Below are 26,070 nucleotides of genomic sequence, written 5' to 3'. Positions count from 1 at the left end.
TTATGCTTCGGAGGACCGGATATATCCCATGATCCTACATGCTATACATAGAGAAATGGGAAAAAGGGCTAAATAAAAAAAATTATAATTGTTAAAAAAATTACGCTGAAATGTTCGCATTTCTTCATAAACCACAAAAAAAAAACTTCCTTTAATCCGCCGTTGTGCAGTCAGAGAGTGAACCCGGTAGCAGCGGGCTTTCATATCCAGTTCCCGACACTGCCTCCACAGGTTAACACAAAAACTACAATTTGGGCTGCCGGCTGACAATAGACAGAGACAAACGAACGCCGGTGTAGAAGTCAATCAAGCGCCACTACAAAACAAAACATAAACGTCTAAGCATGTTCGTTTATCCAAAAACTTAACGCCAATGTGAACAAGGCCTTAGTTATAGTAATATTCTTGATATTAAGAAACACTCCCTCCCTTTTAAATCTTTGGTAAGAGCGTAGGGCCCGAGAGGATCTTTAGTTTTCAGAGCCCCGTCTGTTCTCGCGTAGACGGCAGAGCTCTGTTTATGTTGTGTTTTCAGTTTATTTTTTTCATTTCCTTGCATGTTCTCACATAGTGCCAGACGTCTTTTCGCAAAGTCGGCCCCCATGCCACATCTAGTAACCTCAGCAGGTTTTAAGTTGCCCCAGGTGTCCTCCCAAGGGATTGTCATGATAGTAGTGTAGAAAGTTCTTTATTAATGACTGGGGGACAACTAGCTGAACTTTCTCTCCGTGTCTTACTGGTACCCGGCGATATAACGCCCCTTGGCGATGTTCGAAGATGACCCTCTCATCTTGTGTGCTTCTTGGATGGTCTTTAGAGAGCAGCTTTAAGATAGTAGGGTACTTCTGTTGGGCTTGGGTTATCTCACATAGGTCGCTGAGTAAGTCAGAGGAACATTTAGTGGTTGTGATGGCTAGACATGGTATGGCGCATACTTTTAGCGGTGGGGGCGCTCGGGATAGGGCATCCGGACCCATATTTAAACATCCTTTTCTATGGTGAACAGTAAAAACGAACTGCTGTAGTCTTAACGTCCATCGGGTGAGGCGAGAGCTGGTTTTAGGGCAGTTGTAGGCCCATGACAGGGCGACATGGTCGGTAAAGACCTCGAATGCCCGGCCTTCTAGGTATTGCCTCCATTTTTCCACTGCCCAGACCATGGCCAAACACTCCTTTTCAGACGTGGAGTAATTCTGCTCAGCTCCTCTCAACATTCTCAAGGCGTAAGCTACTACTCGTTCTCCTTCAGCTGCGGTTTAGGTGAGGATGGCTCCCAGGCCCACTTCACAGATTTAGGTTTGGTTGTATTAGTACTAGTGGGTTCTGAAGTGCATGTTTGATGACATCCATGCTGTTCTAGCACTCTTCGGTCCAATCCCATTTTACTCCCTTTCTTTTTAAATTATTTAATGGAGCGGTTATATCTGCAAAATGGGGAAGGAACTTGTGATACCAGCCGGCGGGACCCAGAAAACGTTAGAGAGATTTTAAGTCTTGTGGAGGAGGATAATCTGCCACTGCCTTTGTTTTCTCCGGGTCTAACTTTACACCTTCTTCAGAGATGTTGTGACCTAAAAACTTCAGCTGCCTTTTAAAGAAATGGCACTTCTTTATATTAAGGGAGAGGTGGGCTTGGGTGAGTCTGGAAAATACTACATTGAGATGCCTTATATGTTGTTCCAGTGATTGTGAATAGATAATGATGTCATCTATGTAGACAAAACAATATTTTCCTCTTAGGTCTGCCAAGACCTTCTCCATCAGTTGTTGGAATGTTGCAGCTGTGTTTCTAAGTCCGTAGGGCATGGACCGGAATTGAAACAGACCTTTGGTAGTGATGAAGGCGGTCTTCTCACAGCTGCCTCTCTCCATCTCCACTTGCCAGTAACCGGATTGCAGATCCAATGTTGAGAACCAGGAGGCGCCTTCCAGTGATTCGATGATGTCATGTATCAAAGGCATTGGATATGCATCAGGTTTGGTCTTGCTGTTTAATTTTTTTTTAAATCCACAAAGAAACGGTAAGTCCCATCGAATTTTGGTACTAAAACAATGGGCGAGGACCATGACGAACATGAAGGTTCAATGATGTGGTCCTTCAGCATCTGGTCGACTTGATCTTCTATTATTTTCTTCTTCAAAGGTGATACTCTATACGCTCTGGATCTAAACGGTGTGTCGTCAAATAAAGTTATCTTGTGTTTCTCTAATGCTGTCTTGCCTAGGATGTTGGAGGTGGTGCGGGGCCAAGCAGCCATTAGTTTCAGCAGCTCCTTTTCATTGTTGGTGTCCCAGGATGTCATGCTCTTTGTGTTTCCCTCAGCGCATATTAGCTCATCAGGTGTCAAAGGTAAGGCGAAATACAGATTAGCTGTAGCAGGGAGGTGAGTGTATCTCCTTTGAGCTGACTTAGAAGGCAATGAGTAGGGTTGGGACGCTATGAAGGGATGATAAATGACTCCTTCATCTGTTTTCAGCCTGTACTCTCCCCGAGCGATGTCCAAGATGGCTCCCGTGGCTCTTAAGAAGTCCAGTCCCACAATCAGAGGAAAGGCCACGTGAGAGTTGCTCATGATGTTTGTGTCCAGCTCACATTCGATAGTGTGCCAGATGTAATGCAGCCTTCTCTGGGTTTGCGCTTCCTGTATCGACCACCGCATTCACCTTCCATCCTCGCACTGTTACTGGAATCAGGAGAAGTGAAGGAGTTGCCAGAGGTTGAGCAGTCACAGTCGCTCACCTGCTTTCTTATGGCTCTTCTCCTTACTGTGCAAAGACTCCACCTTCTGCCAGTAGTCTTCGGTGCTCTTGCAGTCTTTTTCCACCCTGGAACCTATCTTTACGAGCTGTTCAACAGTCTTCCCAGTCCCTCTTAGACATCCTGCCACTCTTGGGTTGATGTTATTCAGGATTCAACCCACCAGTTCTTCCTCTGAGATATCAGGCTTTCACTTAAGACAGAGGGCGCGGTAGTCATAGGCTTAGTCCCTCAGGCATTGTCCAGGCTGCTGTACCAGAGACCTTAAGTTGTCTTCAAGTTCCGTGTGGTAGTCATCAGGTAAGAATGCGGCCATGAATGCCTGCTTAAAAGACTTCCAGTCCTTCACCTTGCCTTCTTCTGCCTTCCACCAGCTCAGAGCAGGTCCTCGTAGAACTGTGCTGACGGTTCCTAGCAGCTCTGGGCTGGGTAGTGGTCTGATCTCCAGATAATTCTCACACTGCTCGATGAAGTTGAGCACATCCACCCTACCTGAAGCGTCTCCAAAGGCTGGAAACTCCAGGCGGATGGGCAGTCGACCATAAAAAGAAGAAGAAGAGGGTGAAACTGAGAAGGTAAGCTGAGCAGAAGAGTGTGCTAAAACACAAGGAGGAATGTCGTATGTAACATGACTGCTTGTTTGCTGTACCTTTGCCGTAGGCGCTGTGATTGGAGTGCTGGAAGAATGTAGAGCAGGAGATTGAGGAGATGCAGGGGTGTAGGCCTGTAACCTTTGGATGGTGGGCGTACTAGTGAGCCGAGTTTTCCCTGATGATGTCATGTCACAGAAAACAGTCAGTCACAGCTCTCTCCAGTTTCTCTAGAGGCTCTTGGCAGTAGCGCTCCAGCCCTTCTAAGCTTGCGGCCACTGCTTCACGAAAACTGGTTTCTCTGTTTGGACTACTGTTTATGGATTGTCTAAAATCCTGCTCCAACGTGTTCACTTTGTCTGTAAGCGCCACCACATCCTCCTTGCATTGATTTAGTTCAGTTTGCATTGTGTGCACAACATTAATATCAGACACATAAGCAACAATATCATCATCATCATCATCATCATCATCATGTCTATCTGATATGTACAGGAAGCTAATCAATGATGTTATTTTAGCTGTTAGGTTACGGCGTGTAACAAATGCATCCTCTACATTATCTAGCACATTATTAGTAACAGCAGAGTTGGCCTTCCAGACATTACTAGCATTAGCCTTATCGTGATTAGTCTCCATTTTGTTCAGCCAAGACACACAAAACCGGAAAATACCCAAAAATGCAGATTCCCCGTACGTACGGGCCACCACTATGTAACGTTTGGATTTAATTAAACCACTAGTTACTATGCTACGGGGTCGAGAATCAAAATACGGGCTTATAAACAACGCTTCTGGAATTGCGCAATCGAGGCGGGACAAGTAAAGACACGACACAATAGCTTGTAGTAAACTAAACCAAAGTGTATTGTACAAATCAAACCAACAAACAAACAAACAAGGTGCACCAAAACCAAGATATACAAATATAAACAATGTGTGTGATGTATGCGGGTGTGTGAGTGTGTGTATGATTGTCCAGAGACAGTGTTGGTCACAGGGTTAAGCTCTCGCAAGCATGCGCAAACGCAGCGCGAGAGAACCCGGAAGCGGCGTCGACCCGACACGGAGAGATATGTGTTAAATTCAATTCAATTTTGTGCGTAAACAGAATTTAGTGCGTCACAGCCAACTTGATTTGGATGACTTGCCCAGCTCCTGTGGCTTCCATTCCCAATATGACATTTGACACCAAGCTAATTTCTGCTTTTTTGAGCAAGTACATACCAGATCAAGAACTTGAAGATGAAGATTACAGTATATCTCTGGTCTTCTCTCTGACCATTCCTCCCTTGTTCCCTTTCAAAGGCTACACTCGATGCTGCGTGAAAACGCTATGGGAACATCTTGTCATGTTGCCGGTTGTAAAGCATGTGTGTACCAAACACGCAAAATTTTTGGCTTTTATAACCTCGGTCAGGTGACGTCATCTGATAGGACGCACCTGCAGGTTATAAATAGGAGTGAACCGGAAACATTCCTCAGATACTTGTCTTCACCTAGTTGTGAGCATGTGTGTCTAACCAGCAAAAATAAGTGTTTAACTTACCGATAATGGCAGAGTTTAAACGAGATGTCCCTCCGTGTGTATAATCCATATCGGAGGGCGATCTCTACACTTTACTGCTTCGATTAAGTGCTACGCACGCGCCTCGCATTCCTTGAGAAGCTTCGAGTCGCCGTGCATTCCTGGGGCTTAAACTCGTGCATCCGGCAGAGCAGTGAGAGACGGATTTAAAACTCCTTTCTTTCGCGTTCTCATCGGATCGGGAAATCCCTCTGTCCGCTCTTAAGCGCGCGCTGCGCTTCTTGTGAATGGGCAAGGATAAACATCCTCTCTTGCTTCCGCGGAGATGGTAATAGCCTCTAAGCACTTAAAAAGAAATAAATAAAAACATAGACGGCAGGTTCTGTCGGGTGGCCGGGGGCGGAGCCTCAACAACGCTCTCTCCCCTTTTCTTAGCAATCTCCATATGAGTTAACCCTTTCATGGAGTAAGCTGTATTCATCCCGTGTTTTCCTGCCATCAACTTATTTATTTATTTAAATATAATTGAGGTAGAAACGCAGAGTTATATGATGACACCCAGATAGAAGAGACGCTTCCAGGCTATCTCTCTTCTAGCACATCATCCTTCCTGAAAAGCTATTACTTCCTTTCAAGCTGTGTAGACTTTTTATCTTCCCTGGAGGGAAAAGCTTTTCAGGCAGCAGGTCAGGTTGGCGCATTGCACACCATGGCGGTTTTGCACGCCTACCAGGCTGACCTGCTGAGAGACTTGAGTACTGGCGGGGCTCTGCAAGGTAAGGCGTATTGGATTTACGCCGGGCCACAGACTTGTCTCTTCGTGCAACAAAGCAGACGGCTTGTGCTATCGGCCGTTTTATGGCTGCTATGGTCTCCGCGGAGAGGCACTTGTGGTTGAATCTCAGGGGCATTAAAGAGAAGGATTGTGTATTCCTCCTCGATGCCCCATCTCGCCTCCGGGCCTACTTGGCGATGTCGTTAACTCGGTCGCCACTAGGTTCATGAGGCGAAGTTATATAACAAGCCTTCGAGAAATTCCTTCCCCGCCTTGCTCAAGAGTTGGGACTGTCGGCCACCCAGTCTCGACCGGGTCTGACTGTTGCGAGGCATAAAACACACAAGGACAGTGTTTTTGAGCTGGGCACCCCCTCACAAGATTGGGGTGCGTCACGCAATCCGCCTCAAAAGAGGTCAGACTGGCATATTGTCTTCACAAAGAAGCCCTGGGGTTCATGTGCCCAGGACCGTGGGAGGTGGCCCCCCAATGGGGAGAGGCACGCAGAATTCCTTTTTAAGAATGAAGTGTTCTCCCTGGCACCCCCAGGAGGTTGGTGTTCTTGCTCCGCCACCACTGGTGTTTCGGGCCACTCCAGTCTCCAATAAAATGTTAGTTCTTCGGGTTTTTCCTGCCGTGTTTCAGGATGCCAAACATCTAACATCCCCCCGTTTAACCAAGCCACTGAGCTTTGCCCCTTTCTGGGAAACTGGCAGCGTGGAAGCTCCTGCCAAGTATATCTCCTTGGGTACTAAGCACTGTACAGAGAAACTACAGGATTCAGTTCTCACATCACCCTCCGCGTTTCAATGGCATGGTCTCCACTTCCATGAAACCGGAAAGTGCAAGAGGAACGGGGGGCTGCTTCCAATTTTTTAAATTTTGCGGGCTTTACCGCTATCTAAAAATAAATCAATGGAAATATTGCCACAACACAGGAGGTTCCTGAGGTTCGCTTTCGGGGGGCGAAGCTTACCATGATCGGGTCCTTCCATTTGGTCTAGCTTTTTCACCCGCACATACACAAAATACATGGATGTAGTTCTGGCTCTTACGACTCCAGAGCATCCGTATTGAATTACATGACTGGCTGGCCCAGTCTCAGTAGCTAGCGCTTCGACATCAGCTTGTCGTTCTAGCTAATCTTTGTTTCCTAGGATTGAGATCCAATGCCATGAAAGCATGCTCTTTCCTGTTTAGAGGACAACATTTTTGGGTGTCACATGGAATTTGAGCGTAAGCGGGCACAGCTGTCTCCCGCTCGTGTCGAATCCATTCTCAACACCGTGAAGGAAATCAAGCTAGACCAGAAAGTGACCATCACTTTCAGAGATCTTAGCTCTCATGGCAGCTGTATCCACGGTGACACCTTTGGACCTTCTGCACATGAGAGCATTTCAGTTGTGGCCAGGGGATTTTACTCTAGGGCCAATCCCCAATAAGGGCTACGCGCCAGGTGCTTCGTACCCTTTCTATGTGGTTCAGACCCCGGTTTCTGACTCTGGGTCCCACTCTAAGTTCGTCTTGTCGTCGCAGATGCTAACGACAGATGCTTTCCTCATGGGCTGGGGTGCGGTCTTAAATGACCGTCTAGCCCAAGGGAGCTGGAGAGGCCATCTTTTTGCGCTGCACATCAATTGCCTCAAAATCATGGCTCTATTTCAGGCCCTAAAGCACCTCCTCCAGCAGTTGAGACTACCATGTCCTAGTGCGGGTGGACAACACTATGGCAGTCTCATATATTAATCGCCAGGGCGGACTGTGCTTGCGCCGCTAAATAGCTAGCGCACCAGATTCCTGTCCGATTTACATTCTGGGGAAAATTTCATGTAGCGGAGGTGGACCTCTTTGCCTCGCAAGATCAGCAAATGTCCCCTTTACTACTCTCTGACTCTAAGTCAAGCTGGTCTTCCAGCCAGTGTAATTAAGACTATTCTAAGTACTAGGACTGCCTCCCCTCAAATAGAATGTATTTGAAAGTTGGTGCATGATGAAGCAGGTAGACCCAGTCCACCGCCGAATTGTTTCAGTGCTGGAGTTTCTGCAGAAAAAATTTGTCCTCTGGCTTGTGCCCCTTGTTGAACCACTAGAGTCAGCGCCTCAGGTTTCTGACCCTTAAGATGGTTTTTCTAAATGGTGTTACCTCTCTAAGAGGATCGGACATCCCTATTGTTTTTGAAGCCTTCTGTCCTCCGCCTTTACAGCTTCGGAGCAGAAGAGACTTCACTCACTGTGTCCAGTACGTGCTCTTCAGATTAACGTCCACCGCATCAGCCAGTGGCGTAAGTCAGAGCAGCTTTTACATGTTTCGGGGCCACAAGCTGCGTGAGAGATGCTATTGCCCTCTCCTATGAGGCGCGTGGGCTCACTTCGCCTCTAGGAATCAGGGCTCATTCAACCAGGGGAATCGCCTCATCAATTGCACTAGCAAGAGGTATTCCCTTGCAGCAAGTATGTGACGCGGAGGGTTGGTCCTCTCCGCACACATTTGCCAACATGCATTCTATTGTTTTGAAGCCTTCTGTCGTCCGCCTTTACAGCTTCGGAGCAGGAGAGACTTCACTTACTGTGTCCAGTATGTGCTCTTCAGATTTACGTCCACCGCATTAGCCAGTGGGGTAAGTCAGAGCAGCTTTTACATGTTTTGAAGCCGCAAGCGGCGTGAGAGATGCTATTGCCCTCTCCTATGAGGCGCGTGGGCTCACTTCGCCTCTAGGAATCAGGGCTCATTCAACCAGGGGGATCGCCTCATCTATTGCACTAGCAAGAGGTATTCCCCTGCAGCAAGTCTGTGACGCGGAGGGTTGGTCCTCTCCGCACACATTTATTACATTTATAGTTTGGATGGTCATGCTACTCCGGGCCCACGGGTCCTCGAGTCAGCTACCCAGACATAGTTCTGAGACTTTCTCGGCCTTGTGCGCACACGTGCAGACACTTGCAGTGCGACGGCGTTGATACTCTCATTCCCATAGCGTTTTCACGCAGCATCGAGTGTAGCCTTTGAAAGGGAACGTCTCGGGTTACTTTGCTGTAACCCTGTTCCCTGAAAAGGCGGGAACGAGATGCTGCGTCCCAATGCCGCACTGCCTATGTGACCAGACATCCGTTCAGACAAATCAATCTGAGGAATGTTTCCTGTTCACTCCTATTTATAACCTGCAGGTGCGTCCTATCAGATGACGTCACCTGACCGAGGTTATAAAAGCCAAAAATTTTGCGTGTTTGGTACACACATGCTTCACAACCGGCAACATGACGAGATGTTCCCATAGCGTTTTCACTCAGCATCTCGTTCCCGCCTTTTCAGGGAACAGGGTTACAGCAAAGTAACCCGAGACGTTTCTGATGATCTTAATTAATTTGTTGTGTTGCTTGTCCAAGGAAAGCAGCAATCTTGCTTGAAGTGGAGCAGTTGAAATTCTCAGAAACTCATTACTGATCTTAAAAAAAATAAATAAATAAACACAAATTGGACTGGCTCAAGTTCTTAGCAAATCTTAATTACATTGTGTATAGAAAGAATCAGCCCCCACCCCACACACACACAGACACACCTTTAAAATAACTGCATTTTGTTGCTTTGCAAGTGCTCACTACTGATAATACAATAAACCCATGAACATAATTCAGTTTCACAGGATAATTGAAATTATTTTCTGATATTATCAGTTAATTCTAAAAGCTAATTTTCAGTACTTCGTCATTTTAAAGGGAGTTTATTTTAGGATATTTAGATTAGACTTACATTTACTAAATTAACGGAAATTCTATTGTATCATTTCCATTTAAAAATTTATCCACATAATGTTTTTATTTGTGAATTTTTGGGACTAATTTTTTGCAGTATGGGTAAAATAATGCCCTTTCAGAGAAGCTAACAGACCTGTAAACACAAAAGTGAATAAAGATTTCATGTTTACTTTTAAACTTCATTCATGACATAGTAATGGCTAACCTCAGCTTGTTGGTCTGAGTAAACACTAGCTAAAAGTGGGACAGTGCTCCGCCAATTAATTCATGCTACTACTACCAAGCAAATTGGAAGTTTGTTTAATAATTATATATATAAATAATTTACTGTTTTTGTATTTTATTTTACATTTTTATTTCATTTACATGGTTAATTTAGTCGGTCAACTTGTGGACTGTTGTACTTTTACTTATAGTAACGTTAAATCAACGTGTCAAATTGCTACCAGTGTTAGGGATTATATACTGATAACGTTAAAAACGTGTCATAAAGTGTTACCAGTATGTCAGGAACATGTGCGAATGCCCCGTTTCATACGAGGGAATATAGTTTTAGTGATATTACATTACTTACACGTTAGCAAGTCCAGAAGGTTTTAGACATAACTATAAGTACACTACAAACATCACGCACTCTACAGTTAATATACATTCAAATTATACATTGTGTGACTGTGACCATACCTAACTGCCATCTCTCCTCTTCTTCTCTTTCTCCCCCTCTTTCTCTTTCCTCTCTCCCCCTGTCTCCACCTTTCACTCTTTCTCTCTCTCTGTTGAGCTACACATGTCAAATTCAAATTCAAATTTTATTTGTCACATACACAAACATACACAGTACGAAATGTAGTGAAATGTATTATACGACTGCCATTGACCCTAAAAGAGTTAAATTTTACAAATAAGAAATAAATATGAATAAAAGAAATACGATAGAAATTAAATTACAAAATTAAATTAAACTAGGAAAAATAGAACTAAAAATAAAAATAGAAATGTGCTATGAAAAAATAGAACTAAAAATAAAAATAGAAATAGGATGTACAAAATAGAAATATACTGTGCAAATTGAAATATACTTTACGGTGTGTGCAAATATGCATGGAACAAAGTGTCTTAGTGCAGAGGTTATTAAAGTGACTTTGTGCACTGGTCCAGGATGTAAACGTAAAACTGTAAAATGTAGTGTAGTTGTGAAGGTAGGTGTGCAAAGTTATTAAAGTGTCTTTGTGCAATGGTCCAGGATGTAACATACGACATGTAGTGTATATATGAAGGAAGGTGAGCGTGTAATTGTCCATAGTGTTCATGGATGAAGAAGATTGATGGATTTGACCAATTATGAAAATATTGTGTAGTTCTGCTTAGTGGTGTGGTTGTGGTTGAGAGACCTTATCGCCTGCGGGAAGAAGCTCCTCCTCAGTCTCTCTGTGTTGGCCTTCAAGGAGCGGAATCGCTTCCCAGACCGCAACAGAGTAAACAGTCCGTTATTGGGGTGGCTGAGGTCCTTCACGATCTTCCTGGCCTTGGTCAAGCACCGCTTGTTGTAGATCGAGTGCAGGTCAGGGAGCTCGATGCGGATGATGCGCTCAGCTGATCGCACCACCCTCTGTAGAGCTCGTCTGTCCTGCATGGTGCTGTTCCCGAACCAGGTCGTGATATTTCCCGTCAGGATGCTCTCGATGGTGCAGGAGTAGAAATTCCTGAGCACCTTGGAGGGCAGTCTAAAGTCTCTCAAGCGTCTGAGGTGGTAGAGACGCTGCCGGGCCTTTTTTACCACGGTGTTGATGTGACAGGACCATGCCAGGTCCTGCGTGATGTGATTTGTGATGAGGTCCTGTAATGTCGTTCCCGAGCTGCCAGTGATCCAGACTCCCTCTGCCCTCCGGACCTGTCTGACCCATCCTGGTGTCCCGCTTCTGGCTGAAGATCTCGTCACATGAATGCCCCGTGTGTCTCTCTGGGATGTGTCTGGTGTCTGGGGATGATTCTCTCTACCTAGAAGATGGTTTTGGCCTCGGCTTGTGTTGGCAACTGTTTTTCTGGGGACTTGACAGTTCGATAGTTCAGGACTGGAATTTCCTACAAGTCTACCTGAGTCTTCAATAACTACCTGGACTCCATATTAACGTCAATTTACATCAGCTATTATAGCTGAACTGCCTGCCACCTAACACACTGTCATGCACACTCGGAACGCGACCGGCACTAGGACCCGGAAGTTAAGCGGTCGCAAACCAGGAAGTATAAAAGAGGTAAACAAACCATAGCACCTCGCTCAGTCATTGAGTTTTGCCGATGCCACGTCTGATTCCAGCTTCTAACTGTGAGTACTCACCTTTTTGGTTTCAATTCCTGATCGAGTGTGTATTTATAGGACGCGGGTTAGATTGTGTCTTTCCCTTACTCCCCATCTGTGAGAGTCCTTAGACTAAAAGCGTGATTATCCTGCCTACTCGTGTTTCATCCGCGTTTGGGTTTACCATTCACGCTACAAAGGGCTAACCGCTAAAGCTACGTCTTCTGGTCATCTCAGGTTAGTTCTTGACAGAATGACTGAGCCTTCCGCGGTGAACCCAGCGGATTACGCGCACCTCTGCGATGTGGTTGATCAGCATGCCAAGCTCATCAACACGCTAACCGGGGAGATCGCTAATCTGCGCCGAGACCTCCAAGACGTCGCGGCCTTGCGCCGCGAGGTCGCGGAGCTCCGGCGGGAGAACGCGGATCTCCGGGCGGCTGTGGATAGCGCGGCTAGCCGGTCTCCCGTCGCGGCGGCCGCGGCGCCGCACCAACCCCCCCTCCTCCTTCTGATGTATTTTTGGCACTTCCGGATAAATGGGACGGCACGGACGGGAAGTGTAATGTGTTTCTAACAGCGCTTGATCTGGTGTTTGAGTTCAATGCCACCAGGTACTCCACCGATCGGCTACGCATCGCGCTTCTGGTCTCGTTGCTATCCGGGCAGGCAGCTGAGTGGGCCACGGCAGTTCTCCGGGCGGATTCAGACACCGCGCACTCATATAACGAGTTCACCCGCCAACTCAGACTCACCTTCGAACACCCAGCGGGCGAGGTGGAGACCGACACCAAGCTCTACCATCTGCGGCAGGGAGGATCGTCCGTGAGCCGGTACGCTGCTGAGTTCCGGACCCTCGCTGTGCAGACCGACTGGGGAGATGCCGCGCTCCGGACATCCTTCTACGAGGGACTGGCTCCACGTATCAAAGACGAGCTCGCCGGGCGAGAGCTTCCTGCTACACTGGAGGGGATGATCCAGCTCTCCCTCCGTATCGATCAACGCATCCTCTCTCGCCCGAAGCCAGCCCCTAGGACCCTGCCGCCTGCACCCACCTTCTCCTACACCACACCACGACCACCTACTGCTCTCACCACCTCCACTACTGGACCTGTCGGATCTCCACCTCCTGCCGTGGTTGACACCGGAGCCGGGGAACCCATGCAATTAGGACGCGCCTCCCTGACCATGGCGGAACGCGAACGACGGTATCGAGAGGGGCTGTGTGCCTACTGCGGGTCGGTGGCGCACCACCGAGCTGTTTGTCCAATTCGCCCGGGAAACGCGCAGCCCCGGTGAGTGGAAGGAGGGACTCACCGGGCCCCCTCCACCTCTCCTCCACAATCGACGCCACCATCTCACGTTTCACGGTTCAGGTAAACCTCCAAATTGGCCACAAACGAGTTCGAAGCGCCGCGTTCATCGATTCCGGTGCCGCGGGTAACTTCATTGACTCTAATTATGCCAAAGATTTGGGGGTGAGGACTGAGGCGTTATCCCAGCCGGTAAACATTACTTCGGTCGACGGTCGGCCCTTATCATCCAGTCCTATCACCCATCAGACCCAACCCATCACGCTCGCCATAGACCACCACAGGACCAACACCAGGAGCAGATCCAATTTCACCTTACCACCATCTCATCACCGCCCATCATCCTCGGCTATCCCTGGCTGTTACAGCATGACCCGATCATTTAGTGGACCCGGAACCGGATTCTCCAGTGGGGGCCGACCTGCACCGAACTCTGCCTACAGGCACGGACTGGGACGTGTTCCAGGGAGTCCGAGGCCCCCGACGTCGACACCAACGCCATCCCTATCGCCTATCGAGACCTGGCTGAAGTTTTTTGTAAGAAACGAGCTACCCATCTCCCGCCTCATCGCCCTTACGACCTGGCGATAGAACTTCAGCCGGGCTCCGTCCCTCCCCGCGGCCATCTCTATTCGCTATCCACCTCGGAGACGCAGGCGATGGAGGAATACGTCACCAACGCCCTCCGTCAGGGAACCATCCGGCCCTCCACCTCGCCTGCCGCCGCGGGGTTCTTCTTCGTCAAGAAGAAAGGGGGCGAACTTCGCCCATGTGTCGACTATCGGGGGCTAAACAACATCACCATTAAGAACAGACATCCACTACCACTCACCAACTCAGCCCTAGACGCCCTCTCTGGTGCCACCATATTCACCAAGTTGGACCTCCGGAGCGCCTACAACTTGGTGCGCATCAGAGAGGGTGATGAGTGGAAGACGGCATTCATCACACCCACCGGACATTATGAGAGCCTGGTCATACCATTTGGACTCTGCAACGCACCCTCGGCCTTCCAACAATTCATAAATGACGTCCTCCGAGACATGCTGGGCCGATGGGTGTTCGTCTACCTGGACGACATCCTCATCTACTCCCGTCACCTGGAAGAGCATATCCAACACGTACGTGCCGTTTTAAAGAGATTGCTCGCTCACCAACTGTACTGCAAGCTGGAAAAATGTGCTTTTCACCAGCACTCCACCACGTTCCTGGGTTTTGTCATCTCGCCCCAGGGTGTGGCCATGGACCCGCAGAAGCTAGAAGCTGTACGTCACTGGCCCCTACCCAGGACACTCAAACAGCTTCAGCGGTTTCTCGGGTTTGCGAACTTCTATCGTCGCTTTATCCGGGGCTACAGTACAGTTGCAGCACCATTGACCACATTGACCAGGCCCTCACCTCACCCATTTCAGCTCAATCCTACCGCGATCTCAGCCTTCAAGGAACTCTGCCATCGCTTCACCACCGCCCCGATTCTTCTTCACCCGGATGCCAATAAACCCTTCGTTGTGGAGGTGGACGCGTCGGATGTGGGCGCCGGCGCGGTTCTCTCCCAGCGAGGTCCAGACCAGAAACTGCACCCTTGCAGTTTCTTCTCCAAAAAATTTGACCCCACTCAGCAGCGATACGGGGTAGGGGACCGCGAGCTGTTGGGCATAAAGTGGGCTTTGGAGGAATGGCGTCACTGGCTCCAGGGCGCCAGTGAGCCATTCATCGTCTGGACCGATCACCAAAACCTGATCACCATCAAGAACCTCAAGCAGCTCAATCCACGACAGGCACGGTGGGCACTGTTTTTCGAACAATATAATTTCCATCTTTCCTACCGTCCGGGGTCGAAGAACACCAAAGCCGACGCCCTATCACGCCAGTATGAGGACGACCTCCCCCGGGCGGAACCCGTGCCTGTCATCCACCCATCCCGAATCCTCGCACCCCTCCACTGGGATTTGGAGACCAGGGTCCGCCAGGCACAGGCGGCGGAGACCGAACCGGCAGGTGTGCCGCCTGGACGACTCTACGTACCCCAACAGCTACGAGCGGAGGTTCTCCAATGGGGGCATTCGTCCACCATCGCCGGACATTCTGGGGCGCGACGAACCTTCTCATTTATCCAACGAGCGTTCTGGTGGCCCTCCTTGAGGAGAGACGTCCTCGAGTTCGTTCAGGCGTGCCCGGTGTGCGCCAGGGCAAAAGACACAAACCAACCAACTCCAGGAGAACTCCAACCACTCCCAGTTCCTCGACGGCCCTGGACGCACATCGCCCTGGATTTCATCACGGGCCTGCCGGTTTCAGAGGGTAAGGACACCATTTTAACCATCGTTGATCGGTTCTCCAAGGCCGTGCACCTGGTGGCCCTAGCCGGACTCCCATCAGCTAAAGACACCGCAGAATTAATTTTGGAACACGTAGTCCGACTGCATGGGTTCCCAAAGGACATCGTCTCGGACAGAGGGCCCCAGTTCACAGCCCGGTTCTGGAAGGCCTTCTGCCGTCTGATCAATTCCACCTGTAGTCTGTCGTCCGGTTACCACCCCCAGACTAATGGTCAGACGGAACGGACCAACCAACAACTGGAGCGCTACCTGAGATGTTTCGTGTCCGATCGCCAGCGCTCCTGGGCCCGCTACCTCAAATGGGCCGAACTGTCCCACAACCTACACGTCTCCTCAGCCACCAACCTGAGCCCATTTGAGGTGTGCCATGGTTTCCATCCTCCCATGTTCGACCATCAAGAACCGGAGGTTGACGTACCATCGGCCCAACAGTTGGTCCGTAGGTGTCGGCGGATATGGAATCAAGCGAATCGCGCCATCCAGCGAGCCAACACCAGCTACGTCGCCCAGCATCGCCGCCGACACCCACCGGGACGGTTGTACCACGTAGGTGACAAGGTATGGCTATCAACTAAAAACCTCCATCTGCACACCGAATCAAGAAAACTATCACCAAGGTTCATCGGACCATACCGCATCACGTTACGGATTAACCCTGTCACCTACCGGCTCCAGCTGCCTGCGGCGCTCCGGATCCACCCAGTCTTCCATACATCACAGCTAAAACCCTTCATCACTTCACCTCTGGTTCCACCCACCCCCCCTGCTCCTCCTCCCCGAATCATTGACGGCGGTCCCGCTTACACCGTGCGACGAATCCTCGATTCGCGACCTCGGGGCAGGGGCACCCAGTACCTGGTCGATTGGGAAGGCTACGGCCCCGAGGAGCGATCTTGGGTCCCAGCACGGTTCATCCTCGATCCTGAGCTCATCCGGGACTACCGTCACAGGGTATCCTCCACCTCAGGACCGTCTGGAGCCGGTCCTGGACAGGGGGGTACTGTCATGCACACTCGGAACGCGACCGGCACTAGGACCCGGAAGTTAAGCGGTCGCAAACCAGGAAGTATAAAAGAGGTAAACAAACCATAGCACCTCGCTCAGTCATTGAGTTTTGCCGATGCCACGTCTGATTCCAGCTTCTAACTGTGAGTACTCACCTTTTTGGTTTCAATTCCTGATCGAGTGTGTATTTATAGGACGCGGGTTAGATTGTGTCTTTCCCTTACTCCCCATCTGTGAGAGTCCTTAGACTAAAAGCGTGATTATCCTGCCTACTCGTGTTTCATCCGCGTTTGGGTTTACCATTCACGCTACAAAGGGCTAACCGCTAAAGCTACGTCTTCTGGTCATCTCAGGTTAGTTCTTGACACACACTGTATAAATGCAGATCGATTCCTGCTCTCTGTTTCACCCAAATGAGGGTGGGTTCCCTGTTGAGTCTGGTTCCTCTCAAGGTTTCTTCTTATTACCATCTCAGGGAGTTTTTCCTTGCCACAGTCGCCCTCGGCTTGCTCACCATGGACAAAATGACCATTTTGATTCATATACATTCACATTTCATACAACCTTAAATAACTCTTTTGATTGTGTAAAGCTGCTTTGCGGCAATGACAATTGCTAAAAGCGCTATACAAATAAAATTGAATTGAATTGAATTGAACTCACTCCAAACTGGCTTGTTTTTTTGTTTTAGTCACTTTCCTATTAATTTTTCACCGTACTTAAATATAATTCATTTCATGTTATTCGGCACAGCCGACTTAGCGTAGAAACTCCGGTGTTTTTAAAAATAACTGCGTTAGTTCGCTAATGCTACTGTGGGTAATATAGGTGTTTTTAGCTACAGTAGCAAACACGGACACAAAACTCAATCTACAAAGTAGTTGTTCCTGACATAAATCATAAATTTGCTCATGGAAGAGATACATTTACCATAGAAATAGACGAGTTTGTTTTCTTACCTGTTGTTTTCTTTGAAAAACTAAGGCCGCCAGCAGAACGTGATTCAGTCCGCGATAATACTACGTCATGAGGTCACGTGACACGGCAAACTTTTGGTTTGAAGTAGAAATGTCCTTTGAGTGAACAAATTACATTTAAGTTTTAACCAGGGGCTGCGATGTTTGCTTTTAAGCAACATAAAAATATCAGTTTCGTATAGGAAATCAAAAATTTCCATCAGATCAATGTAGAAGCATACTTTGTATCAATGACACAGCAGTTTCACTTTTATTAGTGTAAGGATATTACAAAATTAAAAAGTATAGTGTACGAAATGCAGACTGGATAGGCCAGTCTAAGGATAGGGATTATGTAAGAACACAATGTAAGAAGGAATTAATTAATTATTATGTAAAAGGAACAAAAGAAAGGCAAGACAAGTTAACCAGAACCATGGGCAGCATCGAAACATGTTTGTTAAGGGTTTCTTTCGATCTATCAGGTTCTATCAGACGTCAGCATACAAAACTCCTCCGTCTATAAATACAAACTCGTGGCCCATTAAGCCCAAATTAGCTTTGTCTTGTAAATGCCTGATTAAACATATTGAAACAGTGGCCTTCACAGTCACTCTAACCTCTATAACATAGATTAGATGGCTTCTCCCTATTAAAGACACTTAAAAAAATAAACAAGTTTTGCTTGTAAGCTTAAAAGATTTGTTGGCTTTATTTTTAATTCTTTAAATTGTGTTCCGTGTAACCCACCAAGGTATGCGAATTAAACCAGCGGTTAACTTTGTAAAAAAGAGAAAGACAAGCTATTTTATGACACCTAGTCAATGTCTGTATACAATCAACAGCGACATCATTACTATACTATTACTCACAAGGGCAGAATGGAGTAATTGAACAAACAGGCTGAGGCAGCTTCTACAGAGCAGGACCTCTGTGACTTCAAGTATCTTTTCTGCAGAACAAAACTATCTGGCCCTGGTTTCATTTTAACATAACAACATTACAAAAAGTCCTATACAGGAGCACACTGCCTTGGATAGTTAATATAAAATGCCTTGAAACACACATCAACCGCCCCAAGTAGTGTGCATTGCTCCAGAGCCTGTCCCACCAGAATGACGAATGCCTGAGAGCAGCGCTGGTCATCATCTCCCAACGTCAGGATGTACAGTAGGGGTACGGCCTTGACACTTCAGCCTGCTGGAGGTATTCCACCATGTTGGTTTCAACCTTAGAAAGAAAAAAAAATAAGAAAGTAAAGATTTTGTTGAATGGCAAAGATTAAACTGAATAAGACTATCAATTTAGTGTGTAATAGGATTGTTACTACTGTAAATAAAAAATGACAAAGCTAGGGTATAGGTAACCTGAAACAAAAACATAGAGACAGCTACTAGCAAAAATAAAATAAGCAAAATAAGCATGGCTTTTAGGATAAAACTCCTTAATATTGTTATATTTTTTAAGTCAGACTATTTAATGTGGTTGCTAATGCTAGCAACCTAACTAAATGCCTGAGTCATGCTAGCACTACAGTTAACAGTTTAGCGTTCATTCATCACTTCACCATCTTCATCACCCTGCAAACATTCTACAGAGAAAGATAAAAAGCTCAGACATCTTATCCGTTTCCTTCATACACAGGTGGGGTTCTTTGGCTAACTAGCAGCTATTGTCAGCTAAATTATCTAACCTCAGACCAGCCTGAAAGTTTAAGTTTAACCTTAACACGGTAACAGTAATAAATGTTACATATGGTAATAATATTTCAGTCATATGTGACTTAGGTGAGTGAACATGTGAATACAGACCTTGTATTTAACGTCATTTCCCCTTAAATGCTGGAGGAGGATGAACCGTCATTAGCGGTGTGGGAGCTCAAGAGAAGACACAAAGCTGACAGCCGCTGAATCCACCGGGGAACTTTGGGGGAGGAGCCAAGCAAACTTCAACCCAGCAGCTGGGTTACACAAAAACTACCCAACTCTCTTTAAATAACCCAGAAAAATGACCCAACAGAGGCAACCCAGCGCTTGGGTCGAAAAAAACAACCCAAAGAGAGAGAGAGATAGAGAGAGAGAGAGATAGAGAGAGAGAGAGAAAGTGAGTGATAGAGATCCCCTCTATGACCCTAGAAGACTAAAATATAAAGATGTGTGCATTTTGTGACATGTTATGTTATACATAGTGTGTTATAAATGTATTATTACATGTGAAATATAATATACTGGCATATGGAGATGGGAAGTTCTTAAACTATTGTCTAAGATCTTGTATTTTAGAAATTATTTTAATTGGATATATTTCTTTTCAGTTTTTTGTTGGTGAACCCTCATTAATCTAGAGGAATACAACATTTACAAGACAAATGACCTCTTGGTCCCAAAGTGTGTCTTTTTATAGTGTTACTGTTTGTCGCTATACATGTGAAATGTGAAATTTACATAAAGGCATGCTTATTTATTTATTTATTTATTTTTTAGTAGAGTTGTCTTTCTGTAAACATTCAATGATTTTACTCATATGACTGTAATATACAGTATTTAAATAAACTTTACATAAAATCCCCACAAAACATCCTTATACTGTAAGCTTCCTGATTTCTGGCTCAGTTGCTATAACTGTCACTCATCTAGAGATGAGAGAAAGAAGGATATTTGTCATTGGGTCCCCAGTTCATCATGTCTCATGCAAAGTGGTTGATGCTTCCTGTTCAACAACACCGTCAGCTCAATGCTACTGCTGATTATTAAGTAAACAAGTAAAAAATAAGGAAAACAAAAGGGGGCGAGGAGTTAAAAAAGAGGACAGGGATATAACTGAACTTGTCCAGTTCAGGAGCAGAAGGTGAAAAAGGAAGAAGAACAGAAGGACTAAAGGATTTATAATATTCACTGCTCCGGTCCATGAAGAACGTTACAGGTGTGGATAAAGAATTTGTTTATATACTTGTAGTTGAGTAAAACTTTTAATACTTTTTAAACAAATAATTATAACAGTGCTTTATTACACGTATATTTAGCAGTAATGCACAATCTACACTGAAAAAAATATAACACTGGCTCAACTTAAAAAAATTGAAGTAATCTGTCACACCTAATTTTTTAGCATTGATGTAATTTAAATAAAACATTTTCATGTAACTTAGGTAAACAAGGTAAATCAAACTAAATTTTTAATTTGTTCTAAATCAAAATAAATGAGTTGGCTATATTACTTAATCTAAATATTCTGCTAAATCTAACCTGAAATTATAAACTTGATATAAACCACTTTTTGAATGTTTGAGAAAATGAACTTTTTTAAGTTGCATCAAATAAAGATTTAAGGCATTCATAATTTAAATATATAAAAAAAGATACAACTTAAAAAAATTGCAGTTGTAGAGAAGTAACATTTATAAATGAAGACAATGAACAAACACGTTTTCCTCCAAAAACATTTATTACCATCCTTGAAACCATACCATGTTGTACTATTAAATTATTTCTCCAATAAAAGACAGAAAACAAAAATAAAATCAACTTAAGCTTAAAAACTGTATCCTATTTGCTAACCATGTGAAAATCTGACAATTGTTTGACAAATAGTGTGACCAAAATTTAATATTTTAATGTCAATATAGAATACGTTCCCTAAATATTTTCTGCCGGGCCATAAATGTGTGTTTGAGCTCACCAGGATAGCTCAAGTTTAACGCATAGATAAGGCCAAACATGGAACATTCATGTGCGACTGATGGAAACTTAAGTCACAATCCCGATTTCCTGTGGTGGCTGAAGACAGTCCTCTTCCTCCCTGAGGACAAACAGGGCCATCGTGCACCTCTCAAGTTCAGCCTGAGCTTCACCTTTCTGAACAACCTAATAAAAGAAAGCACACATTTGTTAGACAAGTTGCTCTATTTGGCAAAACAGTGTCTGATGTATGAATGTAAAAATCACTTAATGCTTCCTATTAGTGCAAAAAAACACCTAGGATTATGGTGCATCAAGTTAAATTTAATTATGTTAATGAATAGGCCAAAACAACGGACATACATATACACACACATTATATATTATATTATATTGCCAAAAGTATTGGCTCGCCTGCCTTCACATGCATATGAACTTGAGTAACATCCACTTCTTAATCCATAGGGTTTGATATGATGTTGGACATTTGCCGCTATAACAGCTTCAGCTCTTCTGTAAAGTCTTTCCACAAGTTCAAGGAGCATGTGTGTAACTAATGTAAATACATACTATGATTTAAAAAATAATAATAGCCCTGTGTAAAGGTTGTGCTGCAGCTGATAATGCCACTGACCTCGTAACATTTTTCAATCCTAAGGTTGAAATGCTTCATGAAAAAACGCTTACCAGTGTTTAAACAGTTAGTCCACATCTTCCACTAAATACACCATAAGACATTTCAGGAGATACTCTCTTCATACATTCACCTCCAGGCTCTAGGCATGTAAAAACAAACATAGTATTATGTTAGGCTTTTAAAGCGTAATAAAATGAACATGGCAGACATTGAAACCTGTATGCAGACAGCATTCACTAACCTGTGAACAAGTTAAACTAAAATGTTGAACATGTTTTTTCTGCAAATTCTGTCTATTCTATCATTTTCCCCTTTGTGATCGCTGTGAAGGCATGATTCCTGAACATTTATTTGCTTGACTACATTAAGTGTTTTTTTTTTTTTTTTTTCAGTAACATAAAAAGCTCAACAGAGATTGTTTAAAGGGAAAACACACTATTTCTACCATTTAGGAGATTCAGCTTGACATAAAAAAAATATCTATATATCTATATATATCTATATATATCTATATATATATATCTATATATATATATATATATATATATATATATGTGGTGTGTCAGAAGGAAGGGGTCAGAGCTCTTCTGGGAAAGAGAGTTTATATGACTAGACACTGTACAAATTCTATTAAACTTATGATGATGTAATAATTTAAACCACACCCCTGTTGATCATCATGTTGCTCTTTGACTCATTTCTACAAAAGATAATTTTTTATGCCTTTTTACATGCAATTACAAACACCATTACATCGTCTCTACCTGTACACAAGATAAAAAAAAAAAACAAGATTATGTCTAATGTAAAAAAAACAGTAGGATTTTTTTTTTTCATGAAGGCACAAGCAATTCAGCAGAAATGAAGCAATATTTATTATTTTTATAAGTAAAAAATACAAACCCAAATTATTTGTTAATTAAAAATATAATAAAAACACATAAAGATCTTAAAGTATCAATTTAATGAAGCATGTGTTTATTTACAGGAATGAGGAGTAAATGGGTTTTGGTTATTCTGTTTTTCTCAGGTCAGTGTTGTGTTCACTATAATCTGAGTGTTAATGTGTTAGTAATTAATGTTATATGTGTGTAATTATGATTATATTTGTTTATTTATGAGATACAGCATCATTTTTTAACATGATGAATAATAGTATTATAATACTGTATTTTTATACTACAGCATGTGGTACAGAAGTATATATTCCTCATCGCTATCACTTTGTGAATGAGAATAAAACCTGGAGTGAAGCTCAGACTTACTGCAGACAGAAATACACTGATCTCGCCTCCATCAACAACATGGAAGAGATGATGAAGCTGAATAACACACTGAAGATGGAAACTGTAAACCAAGCTTGGATCGGTCTACAGAGAGGAGACACTGGGAGATGGCAGTGGTCTCTGGCAGACCAAACTTACTACAGAGATGGAGACACTTACAGAAACTGGAGTAGTGGTCAACCAGACAACCACGAGCAAAAGGAGTACTGTGTTGAGATGACTGATGACGGGAAATGGAATGATAATAGTTGTGATACCACCCGACATTTCGTATGTTATGAAGGTAGCAAACTACAAGTAGATGATTAAAATGAGGCAAAAATATTAGAAGGCTTTAGATTAGTGCAAAATAATTATTTTATTTGCTGTTTTTGAGTTTTTATTTGTGGTCTTTGGTCTTTGAGTGCAAAGATGAAAGAAATATGATTTAAGCATGAGTTAATTGTCTGCGGTGTAAATTATTTTATTTTTTTATTAAAAGCAGGCTGTAGTGTCTACAAATTAATTAAGGAGCAAAAGACCTGGCGTGATGCTCAAACCTACTGCAGAAAGAACTACATCGACCTGGTCAGTGTGAGGAACCAAACTGAGAACGAGAACATCAAGAATGTGAGAGAGAATTCACCTAATGATTATGTTTGGATTGGTCTGTTTAATGACTCCTGGAAGTGGTCAGATCAGAGTAATTCCTCATTCAGATACTGGAGCTTTAACAAACCCAGTAAAGATTTGAACTGTACTGCAGTAAACGTGTCTGATCAACTCTACTGGAGTGACGTGGACTGTACAGAAAACCTCCCGTTCATCTGCCATGAGAGTGAGTTACACTACACTTATTCAGCATGTATATTTAGTTTAGTTTGTGTAGTTTAGTTGACACCTTTTTACTTAAGTTTAGTGTTTTGAGTTAGTTAAACTGTTTTAAACATTGTATATAATATACATTCTAAAGATGTTGGAATACATGTGTCTACTAAAACATATGTCCATCTATTTTCAGATAAACTTGTATTGATTAATCAGAATCTGACCTGGAGAGAAGCTCTGAGATACTGCAGGAACAATCATTATGACCTGGTCTCAGTGCTCACTCAGGAGATGCAGCTCTGGGTGAAGGAAGTGGCTCGAAACGCCTCCACTGATCACGTGTGGCTCGGCCTGCGTCACACCTGCGCTCTGGGCTTATGGTACTGGGTGACTGGAGAGACGATCTGCTTCCAGGACTGGGCTCCCGGGAACGGGAACGGGTTTGAAGACTGCAGGGATGAGGAGAGAACCGGAGCAGTTCAGACTAGAGGAGAGCAGCAGTGGATCAGCCTGCCTCAGAGCAACAAACTCAACTTCATCTGCTCCAAATATGAAGGTTAGTCAGTGTGTGTTTGCAGCACTTGATTGTAATTTCATAAAATCTACCATCTACTGTATATTTCATCAATACATTTATAATATACTGTATTTGTTCATCCCTGAAGGCTGAAGAGAATCTGTGGGTTTTATAACCCACTTTTGTACATAATCTGTACAACATCAGTGGCTGCAAATCTCCATTTTCTATATAGATTTTAAAATAATGTTATATTTATCCAATTTTTTAAATCCTATATATGTAACCTGTGTGCCGAACATACTCTATAAATATTTTCCAATCATAATGTTACTCATTTAGATTTTAGTTTTCTTTAATAATATTTGAGTTTTTTTTTTTTTTTACTTGTGTGTTGGTGTGTTGTGTATACTGTATGTTTATTAAGTATAATCAGTGTAATCAGCTTTTTAAATTTTAGCTTAAATAATTTTCTGTGACCACATGTACACTATAAACAACATGAAGTCATAAAAAGATTTTATAAGTAAAAAAGTGATCATGATTCAAGAAAGTTATACAATTTGTTTAATACATTTAAATGGTTCTTTATTGTTACTCATTCAACAAAAAAAACAATCCATGCTTTATAATCTTCTACAAATTTAATATGTACAGTATATATTTTTTTATCAGGGTTTTTGGTCTCTTTATACCTCTCATATTAAATTGGTCAATTGGTCTTTTACTGAATATGCCATGTAATCACTTCTGGAATTAATATCTCAAATAAAGTATATCTCAATATATGTATAAGATGTCATTTTTCTTTTTCTCTTTTTTTTTTTATTAAGTATTTAATTTCCATCGTGACAAGGCTGTAGGCTGCATCATGCCTTTAAAGAATGTAAATCTGTCACGGCTGGTCCATATCAGGCACTGGAGATCAGAGTGACAAGGTGCATGCGGCATCCAACATGCAGCATGAAGGCAGTTGCGGACAGAAGCGATGAAGAGGAAAGCTGAAGCTGAAGCGCATACCTGCGGTTTGTGTTGTAATAAATCCTGCGGGCTAGACAAGTTCGTGGTCGTCAAGGGGAAGCGGGAGATCAAAGCCGGGAGTTCAGTCAGTATATCGAACAGGTTTAATGCGTAAAGCGAGAAGCGTGAAAAAGAGAAAACTGGGCTATGAGCATGCAATAATTTGGCAGAGAAAGGTTGCTTGATGATGAGTTTAAATGATAAGGTGATAAACTGAGACAGAGAACAGGTGTGCAGAAAGCGAGGATTGAGGCGGCAAAAGGAAAAGAGTGGAGTGGAGTGTGGACTGGAGGAGCAGGTGAGCATGGCTTGTCTGGAGACGTGGGCATGACCTGGCGTATCGTAACAAAATCACAAAATGCAAAAGACTGATACTAAGTGCAGCACACATGCACACATTGTAAACCTTAAAAATAATAATAAAAAGTTTTTTTTTTTATTTTGTTGTAATGACTTTTGTTCTAAAGCCTAGATAAAATATTAACTGTGATGTCATCAGGGCAATCCAGGCATCAGCTTTTTACTCTAGGCCTGCGTATTCGGACATAAGGATGAATGTGTTTAGGTTACGATGTCCAGGTCTGATTCACAGCTACAGGAAGCATTATTACACTTAGATAACCAGAGTAAATACAAATGCAGAAAAAGCTGTCCAAGCAAATTTGTAAAATAAATTTTGACTTGAAAAACAAGCAAGTCCCAGTTTACGTATACTGAGTATCATGTATCACGCATACGCTTCTTGTTTGGCGCCTAGTGTCACGTGATTACAACTGAGCCACTGGTTTTTCTCTCTCTTGCGCTGCGGAA

The 26,070-nt window shown here is 44.1% G+C and overlaps 1 protein-coding gene across 1 annotated transcript; it reads left to right on the top strand.

Moving 5' to 3' along the window:
* The first annotated feature begins 20,153 nt into the window (after nucleotides 1-20,153).
* LOC128506357 (macrophage mannose receptor 1-like) lies at nucleotides 20,154-24,284 on the top strand. Its single transcript, XM_053476777.1, has 4 exons — nucleotides 20,154-20,238; nucleotides 22,619-22,660; nucleotides 22,816-23,199; nucleotides 23,917-24,284. The coding sequence occupies exons 1-4, from the start codon at nucleotides 20,223-20,225 to the stop codon at nucleotides 24,282-24,284; spliced, it is 810 nt and encodes a 269-aa protein (XP_053332752.1). The 5' UTR covers nucleotides 20,154-20,222.
* Nucleotides 24,285-26,070: the final 1,786 nt, after the last annotated feature.

Source organism: Clarias gariepinus, chromosome 18 (assembly GCF_024256425.1).
Source record: "Clarias gariepinus isolate MV-2021 ecotype Netherlands chromosome 18, CGAR_prim_01v2, whole genome shotgun sequence".
NCBI lineage: Eukaryota > Metazoa > Chordata > Actinopteri > Siluriformes > Clariidae > Clarias > Clarias gariepinus.
Note: the sequence above shows the minus strand (reverse complement) of the source record. Positions and strands in the feature narration are given on the sequence as shown.